Below are 14,641 nucleotides of genomic sequence, written 5' to 3'. Positions count from 1 at the left end.
GCTCAAGCTGCAGCTCGGAGCCCAACACACCTAAAAGTGCCGCCAAGTGTGAGGGAGACATCTTCACCTTCGACAGAGCAGGTAATACACAGGGAGGAGCAAAAGCACGGAGACCATTCTAGTAAAAAACTTTTCTAAATGGGTAATTGAAATTAAGTCCTCCTCTGTTGTTGGCTTTATATTTGTCACTCTCACCTCCAGTGAGAATAATCTGTGCATGTTTTCAAAAGTGATTATTTTAATGAGAAAAAACAATAAACTGGGTAAGAACATAAAGATTCTTAGTTATCATGTTATTGAAGGATGAGTCTAAATACTCACCGATGACTAACTCATGAAGTAGTTTCTGTAGAAAAAAACTTTGCAATGCACCAGATTGTTCCCTGTGAACATTTTAATACTTTTTGATATTTTTTAGAAACTTTGCATACAATTCTCTGTCTCTACTATGTATATGTTCTCTTATATTTAACAATCATACATACTTCATAACATTTTTATTAAGTTTTCTTCCTTGAAATAAATGAAATGCCCCCTGAGATATAAACCTATTTCATATATTTTTAAAAAAGTTTTCTTACACCCATTAAAATCAAGAAAGCCTTGTGATTCCCCACCAAGCTTCGGCAAACCCCTAGTGTGGGACAGAACCCTCGTGTAGGGAATGAATACTATATATTATACTTTATTTTCCAGGAATCAAAACAACAGATGAGATTGTGCAATGAAATATGTCCAGTAGGCATGAAGGGACTTAAATAAACCTGAAGACTCAACTCTTTGTCTCTTTCACAGCCACGGACGGAGAAGACATCCTGACAGAAATGGAGTTTGATAAGGTGCCGTACTCCTCCCTGCGACGAACACTGGACCAGAGGCGAGCACTGGTCATGCAGCTGTTCCAGGAGCAGGGCTTCTTTCCATCAGGTAAGACACAAAAACACACACTGCATACAGAAACACTTTGAGATCGACTTTCCACATTCATCCATGTTGTCTTTTTTCTTTCCAGCTCAAGCCACTGCAGCCTTCCAGACCAGATACTCTGATATATTCCCCACCAAGGTGTGTCTGCAGCTGAAGATCAGGGAGGTCCGGCAGAAGATCATGCAGACGGCCACCCCCTCTGACGCCACGGGTTTAGGCATCCCGGACTCAACTGGTTCCCTCCCTGGACCCTCCGGTTCCCAGTCAGGAGAAGGATCTGCGAGAGGATGCGGGGACCTGCAGGATGACGAAGACGAGCAAGGGACAGAGGCGAGCCCGGAGGATGCTCGCGATTCACAGGACTCTTCTAGATGAGGGACGCTGACAAATCAGTCACACCTTTCCACCCCCCACATGCTTACACACTTGTTTTGATTTGATCCTGATTTCAACCTGTGAGAGTGAGAGATGTTTGTATGCAATGATAGGATGAGGGTTCTTTTTTGTAATGTGTGACCCTTGTACCAAAAAAAAAGGACACCTGACCGACCAGTGGCACAAAACTACCACATAACACACACAAACTATCAATTCCCACACTTGAATTAGCACTCTGTATTAACCACCTTGGAGAAAAAGCTCCCATGTTTGCCAGTGAACGAAGGACCATTGTGTGCAGCTGCACTCTTTCACCTTGAAGAAGAAAAAGGGTTCTTGTTTTTGAACGAAGGGACCTGACGAACCCTATATGGGCGGTTTTAAAACAAGGACGATACATGTTTTGATATTTGTTTTTAGTAGGATAAGAGGAGTAAAGTATCTGCTTGAGGAACAAGCTGTATGTAGACTTAACTGTCTTGTTTCTGCTGACATTCGGGGGCTGGGCCCTCAACAGCCGGAAACTATTTGATTTGACAAGAGAACTCATTACTACGGACCTGCAACGATCAGATTTTCTCCATTTTATTGCTCACATGTAGACCTTCAGGGGAGGTCTACCAGGAAGTGACTGAAAAAAAAAAAAAAACTGACTGAAATTCAAAGTAGATTTCTGGCAGTGCCATCATTCCTGCAATTAACTTGTCTGGCCAAGTCCTCCCTTCTTGCGACTGACCCGAGCACATGCCAGAAGGAAGGAACCAAGCATTCCTGTGCCTCTCATTCGCTAGCCATGAAGGAAGGAGGAGGGTCAGAGTCAATGGGCACATCCTGGCTCTTAGTCGTAGAGGTCAGGCTGATACGGCCTTAATCCTCTATTGCCAAGCAGTTTTATTAACTTTTTTAACATTGTCATATTCAGTTTGTTGTTGTACTATTCCGATGGTTATTATTATTATTATTATTATTATTATTACTTCTCATATCATTGCAGTGAGCCCCGGTCCTTTCGTTTCCTTTATTTCTACCAGCTGTTGATTTGTTGTACTAGTTTTTTTTATAAATATATCATTTTGGAGGCAGGTGAGCGATGCTGCTCCACACCTGTGCAGTTCCTCCATTGTAGTCTTCCCTTGACTGGCCTCTCGCCTCAGCAAGGACCTGCGGTGCAGTTTATTTTTACTCATTTCCAAGAGGAGGACAGAAAACACGACGTGGACCTTTATATTCTTTGAACAGTAATAAGCCGTATGTTTTTAGACGTATGCCTCTCTGTCCCTGGCTAAGTTTGATTCTATACCCTCAACACTTGTACATCTCCTTCCTCCACCTCTTCCCTTCCCTCCTTCCTCCCTTTGTCACTTTATTGCTCTTTCCAGACCTCCTTTTTTAGACAGGCGGAGAGAAAACCGGGGGAAGCGAGGGGAGGGTGATGAATCAAAGAGAGCTGGTAGAATCTAATTCTGGTTGTGTCTTTGTGCAAGACTTGGTTGTGTTGTAAATAATTACTGTAGAGTCAGTAGACTCGTTATATTATTGATAAGGAAAAAAATCTGTCATTGAACAATAAGTTGACTTTTAAGACACCCATTACCAAAAGTAAAACACAAGAAATGGAAAAAATAATAAATATGGCTGTTAATGTTTTTGTGTTATGCTCCTTGTTTTGCTGTTCCAGTATACAAGAGAGGAATTTATATGAATAATTTAAGTTTGTATCTGTATCTTTCAGTATGCAAATAAAATTAGGTGTTCAATTAAAGTGATTTCATCGCTGGAAATGTGAAAAATGGGTTTTCCTTAAGCAGAGATACAAAAAAAAAAACAGGTGGTGCAAGACTTTTATCTAAAGTGAAGCATCATTTTTGTTCGGAGAGAGGCTCTGAGACGAGACACTCGAGAACGTCACATCCTTTGGACCGTTATGGTAACGCTGACCCAAGTCCTTCACAAAGAAATCCACAGTCCAGCAGCATCAAACAACTTAAACAAATTATCAACGAGAGCGACAGGGAAGGTCACATTTTTCACATCATTTTACAACCTATTTGCAAACCCTCCCGATTTTTCCAGGAGACTCCCATTCTCCTATGGGCTCACAATTCTCCCAATTTATGAGAAATGTTCACTTCTTAGTTATCATGACCTGTTTCTGGTGCTGTACATGGTGTAGTCTGCTGCATCTCGTCCTTTTCAGTGAGTGGGAGAGGACAAATATATAAACAAATATCAGCAACCTGGAGAGAATAATCCAGTTAAGATAGTTTTGAAGGAAAGGTGCTGTAAAATCTGCCATGTCAATTTTTCTGTCAATCACGGGGGTCGAACTGCATCAATCCCCATCGAAAGGCTGACACACACGGCATAAAATATATGAATGAAAAGTGGTAATCACATTATGCCAGATTTACAAAAGTTCACCTCAGAGGGTGAATTATTCTGCAGTGTTTTATGAGAATTAAAAGTAAAACTAAATGTTTTTTTATTCTTTAAATGTCACCAGAATGCAGGAAACAAACTCCTCTAATCTCATTTCTTTTGCTTGCAGGCATGTGTTACAGTCTGCTCACATATGGCCAATAAAGAAGTGTTTAATTCATGTAAATTGATATAAATGGTTCACTAGAACCTCTTTAAAAATAAAAGTAGCTAATGAAAAGTTCTCATCAGCTCTACAGAGCTGTACAGAGTCGACTCTTGCTATGTGAATGTTGATTGTTGAATAAGTTTGTGGGTTACAGATGTTTATCATCTTGAAAAACCATTTATTGATTCCACATATTTACAACAGAACAGTTCACTGCAACAGTTTGCAGGAGCAAACCTTTAGACAGAAGAAGTCACATCCATCTCATATAAATGATAAAATTAATCATACAAATGTCATCTGAGGCACAACCAATGGTCCTTATCATAACGAATGCCAAATTTAAGTATTCATCATTTCAATACATGTTTATACTGATTCCTCTCAGAGCTTTGAGGGAAGTTGATATACTTTGGTGTGGTTACTGAACTCCATATGCATTTTGTCATTTTATAGCATTCGTGTCCAGTAGAAATGATCAGGTTCCAGTAAACCATTACACTGAACTGAATACTCAGTCTTTGTTTCAGTCAGCATTAAGACAATTACTGAAGTCATCGATTCAGCGACAGCAGGATAAATCTTATTTTTGTTGAAGGTGAGTCCTCAGATGAGCTGCAGTCCGTCCACAGCGAGGCTGTTCTCCAGAGCTGTGTGATAGATCTCCAGGGCCTGCTCCAGAGGCAGCTCCTCTCCCTCGCTGGTCGATATGATTGCTATCGTCTCCCCAAACTCATTACACATGATGGTCGGAGTGCCCTGCCCCTAAGAGGAGGAAACAGAATCCAGATTGAGTTTAGCTTACTGCACAGCGAGGACACGGACACATTTACTGATTAAATGTTATCCTCTCACAAGTTTTCAACAGTGTAAACTTTAGATTTTGTCAAAGTTTGCCTCTCCTCCCCAGCTCAACCATACCAGAAGAACGATCTGGTCCCTACAATTCTATAGAGGGAATTCAGACCTGGTATTAACGTCCATCCTGAGTGATCTGATCACAAATGGACAGCTTCATGCCGTCAGTTCACTCCTGGCATTAAATGCGTCTCGACATGCGTCTCGAGTGACCACTCACCGCTCTATATGAGCACGTACATCACTGGAACAAATGGATACAAATGGTTTTTTATACAATGGGGGAAAGAAATATTTTCATGTATAACTTCTGCCAAATGAATGAGAATTAAATATAAGGGATCTTTCTCCAAAGGCAACAAAGCAGCTGCCTAAAGTTTGTAATCAATAGAATGTTTTTCTCTCTCAAAAATTAAGTGTAAATGCTAAACTGCTAAATGTTAGGAGGTAAGATGCACTTCAGCCATGGAAGAAGCAAGGCTCGTACAACGGTGCCGTGACAAACTGACAAGGAATGAAACTTAATCTATCGCACTTAATGCTGAATTCACAGGAAGGCTCAAAGGATTCAGAATTTGACATTGCCATTTCACAAAGTCTGTTAAGTTTGTCCTCACCCAACACCTCTTAAAATCACTCAATTTGTAAAAGGAGCTCGGGGATACTGCAGTTACTAATTCAATGCTTGGTTACACCAGTTTACAAACATCTGCTGTGAACATTAACAGGTTTTAAGCGAGCCCACACATGTAATTCACATTAGCGAACACATGGAAATCAAACAGTGCTCAATCCATTCTGCCTTTTATCGGGCCGATATTCAGCATTATCCGATTATGAGTATCAGTGATTTGTCTGTCAGATTGCAGATAAAATAATTTACAAATGTGCTGAGCCTAAAACAGTACCTGATTGGTAACACGTCACGATTATTAACCTAGACACGGAATAGTCTGTATCTGTAAAGTAACTAGTAACTAAATGTATCAAATGTAGTGGCGAAGAAGTAAAAAGTAGCAGAAAAAGCAAATACTCAAGTAAAGTCTTGCACTTAATTGCACTTAAGAACAGCACCTAGCAACCTAAATTGTACTTAGGTTTATTTCATGACTGGTTGATTTTCATTTTTACTGCAAATGAATATCTGTTTTCAGTCTCCTTGATTTCTAATAATCGGTAACAGCCCTGAAAAAGCCTCATCAGTTGACCCCTACTGCGAAAACAATGGCCAAGACGACCTCCAAATGTGGTCCGATGTGACTCGACCTCCTCAATACGTCTCGGGGGTGTTCACATCTGTACCTACAGCTGTCCACTTGTGATCAGATCACCCAGGATGCATGTTGATACCAGGTCTGACAGCCTCGTAAAAGTCCCGCCCGGACACCTTGTGCGCCATTATTGGCTGGAGACGTTCGGGACACCCCAAAATGAGAAATTACAAACAGATGGCAGGGTCTCTGCAGATACAAGCCCTTTCTACACTGTCTACACTACTTTTTAGACGCACGCATAACGAGTTGTCAAAACGTCACACCCCTGTCCCGTCCTGTCCCCATGCCAGCTCAAATGACAGACATCAATTCAACGCTCTCGCTACCCCTGCTGCCAGCTCAGAGGCAAAAAAACAATGACCCCTTCATTCCACCTTTGCACCTTTATCTACAGAATGGATAGCTACAGTAAAGGCACAACAGTCCTGTCTAGATCAGGCCGCGTCTGTGGGACAGACACTGCCTCATACTTCTGTTGGATCTTATGTGAAGATTGAGGGGGATCGTTTTTTTCATGAGTCTATACATTGTTTTTCAGGAAAACTTGACTGATCTATTTACTAGATAGGGCTAAACGTAGTCCCCATGGCATTATGCTCACGTTAGCTTCTTGCTGTGCTTTTTATTGGCAGTTTTAATGGATGAGGTGACTTCTAGATTCATTCTAACCTGCTGAAGATCTGACGTTTGGATCTGGATGAGCTGAGGCTGCCCGTTAGCTAGTTCCACTGTCGAAGTGTCCACCACTGTCACAGCAGAGCCGGTCTCCATGGCAGTTTGAGCGGCAGCCTCTTCATCCAGCCTCTGCTGCCGGGCGTGGGTCTTTTTGTGGTTCCTCAGGTTGGAGAAGGTCTTGAAGGCTTTGCCGCACTGTGGACACACATGCGGCCGTTCGCCTGTGTGTGTTCGACGGTGTTCAGCCAGGTGCATGCTCTGGATGAAACCCTTTCCGCACACCTCACAGCGGAATGGACGTTCGCCCGAGTGTGTGCGCAGGTGCTCTCGTAGGTGAGTGTTCTGACGGAAGCGCTTGCCACACACTTGGCAAGGAAAGGGACGCTCACCAGTGTGGACTCGCAGGTGAAGTGCAACTCCGGAGGACGACACAAAAAGTTTGCCACAGACGGGACACTGGTGGGCTTTGGGTCGCTTCCCTGAGGTGCAGCGGGGCCGCCCTGGGCCTAAGGTGCAGTGGCTCAGTCTGTGAAGTCGCAGATTGGCAGGAGAATTGAGCTTCTTCCCACAAATGTTGCAATCTAAACCCCCTCGCACAAAACTGGATGAATCCCCTGATTCTGTCTTTACTGTGCTCGAGGTGGAGGGCTCTGAGTTCGGATCTTTGCCCACCTCTGCTTGTTTGTCTGTCTCTTTGCCGACTTCTATCCCTGTACCAGCCTGCGCCATGGTGGGGTGCTGCTCCAGACAGTGGCTCTCTCGTTGCCTCTTGGTCAGGAAGCCAGCCTCACAGTGCGGACATGGGAAAGGAGCTGGAGCGCCTGGATGTTGGGTGTAGCGATGTGCTGCTAACTTGGTGGGCCAGCGGAAGGTGGCCGGGCAGTCCGGACAGGTAAGTGCTGCAGCATTAGAGTGCAGCAAGGTGTGCTGACGGAGGTTTGAGGACTGTGAGAAGGAGCGGTGGCAGACATCACAGCGGTATGGTCGCACGCCAGAGTGGATGAGGTTGTGCCTCATCAGATTGGCGAGGGATGAGAAAGTTTTGCCGCAGTCTGAACACTGGAAGGGCCGCTCACCGGTGTGAGTGCGGATGTGGTTGCGCACGTGGATGTGCTTCTTGAAACACTTGCCACACATGCCACAAACAAACTTGCGCTCGGTGACATGTGCCTTGCGTCGATGGTGAACTAGCTGCAGCTGGGAGGGGAAGGTCTTAGAGCAGGAACGACAAGAAAAAGGCTCTTTTTCTGATGATGTAGCTGAAGCAGCTTCTGCTGAATCAGCGGAGCCAGGTGTGACTCCAGTGTCATTCAGAGGAGCAGAGTTTGGAGCTGAGCTAGACTTGGTGGAATCTGCTACCTGCTGGGGGTCAGTGGTTTTGCCTTGAAGTGGGGCAGACACCTCCATGTTGTTGTCCTCCACCCGTTTCTCCACTTCACCCCCTTGAGAACTTTGTATTGATTTAAGCTCTTTGTGTTCTTCCCCCATCTTTTCCATCTCTTCCTCTGTGAGAGGGGCCAGCATCTGGCTTTTTGCGTCATCAGAGTCAGAATTCTTCTTCTCTCTTGCTCTCTGTAAGATGGCAAGAGTTGAGCTAGTTGCTCTTCTTGGAGCTGAGACCTAGAGAAGAAAACAGGCAAATGTCATACTGAAACCTACAACCACGATTCCAAAAATGTTGGGATGCTGTGTAAAACATGAATGCAAGCATTTCAAACTAATGGCGTTTACCAATAACGAGTCCATGTAGTAACATCCTTCATACACAGGATGAGTTCCACAAGCCCTTTTCAAACAGAGAGTCCGCAATAGCACCGCAACGAAGGCTCCCCTCTACACCGCCTTTGTTTGTTCACACTGAATCAAACAGTGCCGGCATGAAGCCACTCCAGTGTGTCATTTCGTTCCGCAAACCAGCTTTGTGGAACCAAAATAGGCGCAACAGTACACATCATAACGTTGAGATCTGTGTGGTTTTTTTAACACGTTTCCACCTGTATATCTAAAAATGTATCCACGGACTGTTTATAATTATATGGAAAGCAACAAAGAGAAGATTTTTGCTCGAAAACTACATCATATAATCACCATCATAAACAGTGGAACCTGTCTGGCTCTCACTGCGTGTGATGATGTTTTCCAGGGGGAAGTTCACTTTAGACTCACAAGGTCACAGTGACTATTCCACATAAATTTGGTGATTTTTTTTTTCCATATAAGTTGCCAAAGACAGTAACTACAACAACACAATAGTGGAAGGCGAAAGAGTTTTTTGCTCAAAATTCACCGCCTGGCTCTTGCTGCCGGGGACAGACTCCGTTTACCGGGCAGAAGTATGACGAAGTGTCAGTAGGACAGACAGGATGACAGCAACTCTTCCACGTATAAATTCAGTGTTTTTATCCTGATATAAGTTGCGAAAGACACTGCCTGCTAGACGAATGTTGTCTGGTCTTGTAACGTTGCTTTAGTGGGTTCAAGGGTGGGATATTTTATTTTTTATTTTGAGAGAGTTCCAGTGAAGGATCTGTTTAGCTGTCAGACTGTGAACGGCATCAGAATGCCGCACCACTGTCCCACACTGCCGACTTACACTTTCACACAGAGGTCGATTCACCTCTGTAGCGGCTCTGTTACTAATTCCGCTGGCAGATCAGAGGAGGAACAAAACTGTCTCCCCATTCCACCTCTGTAGTTATAACCTTAATACAATTAGTTTCACAGAGTGGTGAACCTTGTTTGTCAACGACTGAGCTTTTCGAGTATGCCCCTTTCATGCCCAATCATGGTACGATCACCTGTTATCAGTTAAACGGTTTCCCTGTTTAAAGTTCCAAACAGGTATTTTTTTTAGCTTTACACAAGTTTCCCAGTCTTTTGTTGCCCCTGTACCAACATAGAATAAGCTTACATTCACAAAAATCAACTGAGTTGACGAGATAAACTTTAAATGTATAGTCTTTTAACTGTTTTCAAGTGAGTATATGAGGTTTTAACTAGAGGTTGTGAACATAAATGCTTATTTTACTACCATAGAGACAGGGACAGGTGTGCCAGATGAGTCCTTGTTGAGGTGGGTTCTCCGGTGGTAGAGGTACTTGGTCATGTTGGTGAAGGTTTTGTTGCAGAACTGACACTTGTGAAGAGGATCTGCAGTGTGGGACTTCCTGTAAGACACCAGAAGGAAAAGATGAAACAATCATTAGCCATATCTGAGGTCAGTTTCTCACTGTTATCCTGACTGCCGTGTTGTCGCTGAGCCTTTTACCTGTGCATGATAAGAGTCATCTCGGTGGTGAAGCCGTTGCCACAGTCCACGCACAGGTACCTGGCCACGCCCGAGTGTGTGCGCATGTGTGTCTGCAGTGAAGTCGCCTTCTTGAACACCTTGCCGCACTCTGGACATTCATGTGTGCCCAGCTCGTGCACACGTTTGTGAGCAGCCAGCCGGTTGATGGAGGTGAAGGTGCGGTTGCAGATCTCACACGGTTGGGGCTTGGCACAGAATGCTACCTTCTTCTCTGCCACTCTAATCCTAACGTCCTCCACCCTCTCTGTAGTCTCCTCCCTCCCTCGCACCTCCTCGAAGCCACTCATGACGCCTGGCTCTCCGCTCTCTTTGTCCTGACCCAGGAAGTGCTCTCCCTGGTGCTGGAGGAAGTCCTCTGGGGTCTGGAAGAGAAGGGAGCATTCTGAGCATTCATACGGGTGGATGACAACCACCTCTGTTGGTTGCTGCTGCTGCTGGGTGTCATCCTGGACACCGGGGGCCAACCTTAACTCCAGTCTCTGGACACCGTTCTCCAGGACCCCTAGCTTGGCCGAAGAGCCTCGGCCCACAGCAGGCAGTAGAGGGGGCAGCTTGGAGCGGCGCAGACTGGGAGTGCCAGAGTTGTCTGCCAGCGCTTGAGCTGTGAGAATCTGTAGGTGCATGGTCGCAGAGCCGGGGGTGGCCGTCACTGGTGGCAGCAGGGAGGAACGGGAGGGTGCAGCATGTCTGGAGACTGACTGACGTTTCTTCTGTTGTTGTTGTTGTTGTTGTTGCTGCTGCTGCTGCTGCTGCTGCTGCTGGGCGAACACCTGCAACATACACACAGAAATGCTGACAAAGGAACTTACCCTCAAAGAGCGAAAACTTAAAAGGTGCTATTTTGTAAGAAAGGTTGATTTTTTTTATCTCATCCCCAACTCATCAAAAACTGACACTTTGGGATGGCATCCGATACGTCCTACAATCCCAAAGCATCAGTTTTTGACAAGTTGGGAAACCCAGAGCGTCAGTATTTGAGGAGTTGGTAATGAGACTCAAAAATCAACTTTTCTTACAAATAGCACCTTAAAAACCCTTCATCAAGTTGTCATATCTGTTCCTCTGCTGTGAGATGTTTACAATCCCAAGTACCTGTGCCAAGATCTCTCCAGCCTGCTGCTCACTCAGCACGTAGTTCTGCATGTGATTCACTGGAGTGATGGTGCCATCGGGCTGAAGCACATACTCCTGCTTCAAGGGACAAAAAATATGGGTTACTCCATTTAATTTCATTTTTATATTCAGTTAATGCAGCGCTACAGAAATTAGTTTTATATTATTAAATTATATTTGATGATTGCTTGTTCATTTAGCATAGCAAAGGTCCAAACAGTTTAGAGGTGCCATCACTCTGATTCATCTCTCTTTTAGTCGATTATCAGACGCTTCAGAGACTGGATGTCTGCTGTTTGGCAGTGACAACTATTGAAACTGGTATTTTCTAGAATTACTGAACAGAAACAAACCAATCTCTGCTTTCTTATACAACCCAAATCAGATAGTCACTGATTTGGGTCAGAGTATATGGCACCTGACACAAATTTAATTAATGCAAAGTCACAAACAATCACAAGTTATCTTTCTTGGAAAATGATTCACTAAGTGTCGTCACCATCCAGAGATTTTTAGGAGAGTTTGCTACTGTATTCGTGGAAAAATATTTCCAGAATCTAAAACTGGTTTTGACTGCTACCAAATAAACAAATTTCATAAACAAGTTGAGCACAATGGAAAATGAATGCTGACACCTGTATTACTGCTGGAATCTAACTCTCAGCCTAACTCCTCTATAATAAGATCTGACCAAGTATTTTCAGGTGTCAGCCATTTTGTGTGCCAAATGCATTTTCTCAGAACTTGATAGTCTGAAAACAAACTCCCAATAAAAATGACAATGCACTAAATAGTTTGTGTTGGAAATGTGAAGGGCGTGAAGCCACCTTTATCCCTGAAACCCTCTGGTTCTGCCTTTCTGGAGAGAGATAATCAAAACAGTACAGTAGTAGCGACGTTCGCCTATTCCCTCTTGGGGTGACAGGTCGTGTTTACCCAAGCTCTCCAAGCCAGCATTTGCTTTATACTTAATAGGCTTGATTTCAGCATCAAAGTTTAAACCTTTCCTAACTGGAAAAGCCAAGTTAGACCTGAATATAGAGAGTGTGTTAAACTAACTACAGAGAGCGCATCATTTGATTTAATGATAGCCAACCTGCATAACCATAAAAAGTCATATTTGCTTGTCTGGAAGCAGTTTTTGTCTTATATTATACGGGGCAACATGTCATAGGAGCCAGACAATATATTATGGAGGGATTTATTTACCTTTTAGATGTACACGTATGTCTCATGTTTACTACTATTATGTATAATCATTTTTCTATGAAGTCACATGCAGATGGAAGGAGTCAGTTCTTTCTTTATTTTCTGCTTTGTGATGCAGGGACTTTTCTTTTGTTTCCAGGTTTGATCTGTACGATTGTCACTCAATGACATCTTCAAAAGACCAGTGCTGTGCTGACGGACTCCTGAATCATTAATGTTATGGAGAGAGACTCTGTGCTTTTGTCTAGTCTTGTGTATTTTTTGTCTTTTGTACTTGTTCATTTGTGTTAATGTTCCTTGAAAAATCTCAATAAAACAACATAACAACACAAGATACTGCACTTGATCATTTAAGAGAGTTGGGTTAGCAAACACAAATCTAGAACTAGGATGTGTGAGTATGTCTGCAGCAGAATATAGCCAGTATCATTTACTGCTGTAGCCCAGTGTATACTGCACATGTTATGATCTGCATGCACTGCATAATAACATGTGATTGATACAACGACGTTACATTCAGGAAGCGACATACAGACAAAATAAGTGTTACTGTTTTAAAAAGTCTGCACCAGTCTGTTTATTATTTTGCGTGTGATGATTGTGACGATCGCAGCAGAAACACTACTCGAGTACTCATACAGAAAACTTGAGTTAATCAGTTATACTTTCCAGATCAGAACAAAGAAGTCTTTTTTGATCCCTTACCATTGTCTCAGTGTTACTGTGAGTGCTGCTCCTGCTGTGGGTCCGTCTGTGCTCCAGCCAGGTCTCAGGTGAGTGAAACAGAGCCAGACAGTCAAGACACTGGTACTGGACAGGTCCTGCCGACCCTGCCTCCTCTGTCTCCAAAACCTCACACAGCTCTGGGAAACAGTCACATGCACAATCAGCTCTTTCTTGGTTTTACCATGAAAAATAGAAATCTTACAGATAGTATGAAGCCAAATGTTTGCTTCCCTTCCGTTATCTTATTGGATAAATGCATTTCCTTGTAAAAAGCCAGAAATCCACTCCCACAAACAGCATCACGTTGCATCACGTCTCCAGTTTTTCATGCTCACTCACCTTGCTGCTCCACCTCCATCCCAGCCTCTCTCATGTGCATCTCCTGGTGCTGCAGCAGCTCCTCTGGGTTCACCAAGAGGGTCCCACACTCCAGACACTGATACTGCTGGGTTTGCCCCAACTCGTGGACACCCTGGATGCTCATGACCTCCCCTTCTCCCTCTCCCTCTTGGCCAGTGTGGATCTGCTGGTGGATCAGCACATCTTCAAGGGTGTTGAAGAGCTGATGGCACTCACTGCACATATACTGGTGCTCCATGTACACACCTTCTGCCTCCTCCTGCTGCCCGGCCATGCTGCTGCTCTATGGGTGTGCTGTGTTATGTGACTTCAATGCTGCGTCCAATGAATGAGGAGTACTTCAGTCATCCAGAAGGTAAAGGCACACCTGTGGTAAAGAAATCATTTAAATGACAACAGGTAAGACAACTCTGTCAGTACGTAGTGGCCATTTTCTCTCACACAACTCAAACATTAGTCACATACTCGTACACATAAATGCCCAGTCATATAAAAGACAGCAGTTTTCTCACAGACACACTCTGGAACAACTCCGCGAGCAAACATCGCATTTTTCAGCCGTTAGCCAAATGGAGGCCCTGTGCTGCTAACAGTGCGTCCACTACTCCGTAGTACCACACAAATAATGCCTAATTTTCCTCCCAAATGTGATTCATATCATTGTTTACAGTGTGTGATGGCATATGGAGAGCTGTTGGCGGCGCTCCCTCCGATATTGCAGACCTGTTTCTCGGCACCGCGGTTTCCTGACAGCGGCTCCCCGGTTCGTCGGGCGGTCCGTCAGGCGGCGCTACCCACTTTTCCCCGCAGCTCAACGGCTACAACGGCGGGCCCTTCTTTCTCCTTACCTCTCATTTACTCTCGTTGGACAGTTGCCCATGTAGTCATCACTCGCAGTTCACACAAGCGTACGCTTTTTGTTTGTCCCCGGTCGTCAGCTGTGGCACGGAAATCCAAAAATGTAAAAGAGTTCGTGGGAAATTACATTTCAAAGCGTGTAATGAAGCGTTTGCCCGCCGATCGCCTCCATTCTTGTGATAGGAAGCCCCGCCCAATGCGGTAGTCTGAACATTTCAGTGTCTGTGATTGGACAGGCTGACTGTCAATCATTAACCCGCCTAGCTGTTGGGTGTTGTAGTTTTTTGGTCGACTGGAGAGTTTTTTTTTGTATTTAGTTTTTTTTTATTTTAGCCCTTTAATCCCGAGCCCTTTTCATCTTTATAG

At 44.1% G+C, this 14,641-nt stretch overlaps 2 protein-coding genes across 3 annotated transcripts in view; one reads left to right on the top strand and one right to left on the bottom strand.

Annotated features, from left to right (window-relative positions):
- Nucleotides 1–2,951, top strand: part of cicb (capicua transcriptional repressor b) — a 34,321-nt gene extending 31,370 nt beyond the window's left edge. Inside the window, exons 14-16 of the mRNA XM_084357618.1 lie at nt 8–81; nt 796–927; nt 1,013–2,951. Coding sequence (XP_084213744.1) covers nt 8–81; nt 796–927; nt 1,013–1,302 — 496 coding nt within the window. The 3' untranslated portion in view covers nt 1,303–2,951. The remainder of the gene's footprint in view (nt 1–7; nt 82–795; nt 928–1,012) is intronic.
- A 1,098-nt stretch (nt 2,952–4,049) lies between these two features.
- Nucleotides 4,050–14,640, bottom strand: znf526 (zinc finger protein 526). Of its 2 annotated transcripts, none has more exons than XM_084357468.1 (8): nt 14,266–14,640; nt 13,397–13,784; nt 13,037–13,194; nt 11,102–11,197; nt 9,968–10,779; nt 9,731–9,866; nt 6,694–8,319; nt 4,050–4,657 (listed from the first exon to the last, which is right to left on the bottom strand). In XM_084357468.1, exons 2-8 carry the CDS (start codon nt 13,689–13,691, stop codon nt 4,499–4,501), a joined length of 3,282 nt encoding a protein of 1,093 aa, XP_084213594.1. In that variant the 5' UTR covers nt 13,692–13,784; nt 14,266–14,640; the 3' UTR covers nt 4,050–4,498. The 2 variants fall into 2 exon arrangements, with proteins under 2 accessions (XP_084213594.1, XP_084213593.1); XM_084357467.1 differs by having other exon boundaries at nt 11,102–11,200; nt 14,266–14,639.
- Between the last annotated feature and the right edge of the window lies 1 nt (nt 14,641).

The sequence above is a fragment of the Pagrus pagrus genome (genome assembly GCF_965226575.1).
Source record: "Pagrus pagrus genome assembly, chromosome: 7".
NCBI classification, from domain to species: Eukaryota; Metazoa; Chordata; class Actinopteri; order Spariformes; family Sparidae; genus Pagrus; species Pagrus pagrus.
This window is presented reverse-complemented; position numbering and strand designations above follow the sequence as displayed.

Coding starts and splice junctions, on each gene's coding strand:
- znf526 (XM_084357467.1), bottom strand. CDS start 13,691: ATGGCCGGGCAGCAGGAGGAGGCAGAAGGTGTGTACATGGAGCACCAG. Junction 13,195..13,396: donor GATGGAGGTGGAGCAGCAAG/GTGAGTGAGCAT, acceptor ACTGTTTCCCAG/AGCTGTGTGAGGTTTTGGAG. Junction 8,320..9,730: donor CACCTGTCCCTGTCTCTATG/GTAGTAAAATAA, acceptor TTTCTTCTCTAG/GTCTCAGCTCCAAGAAGAGC.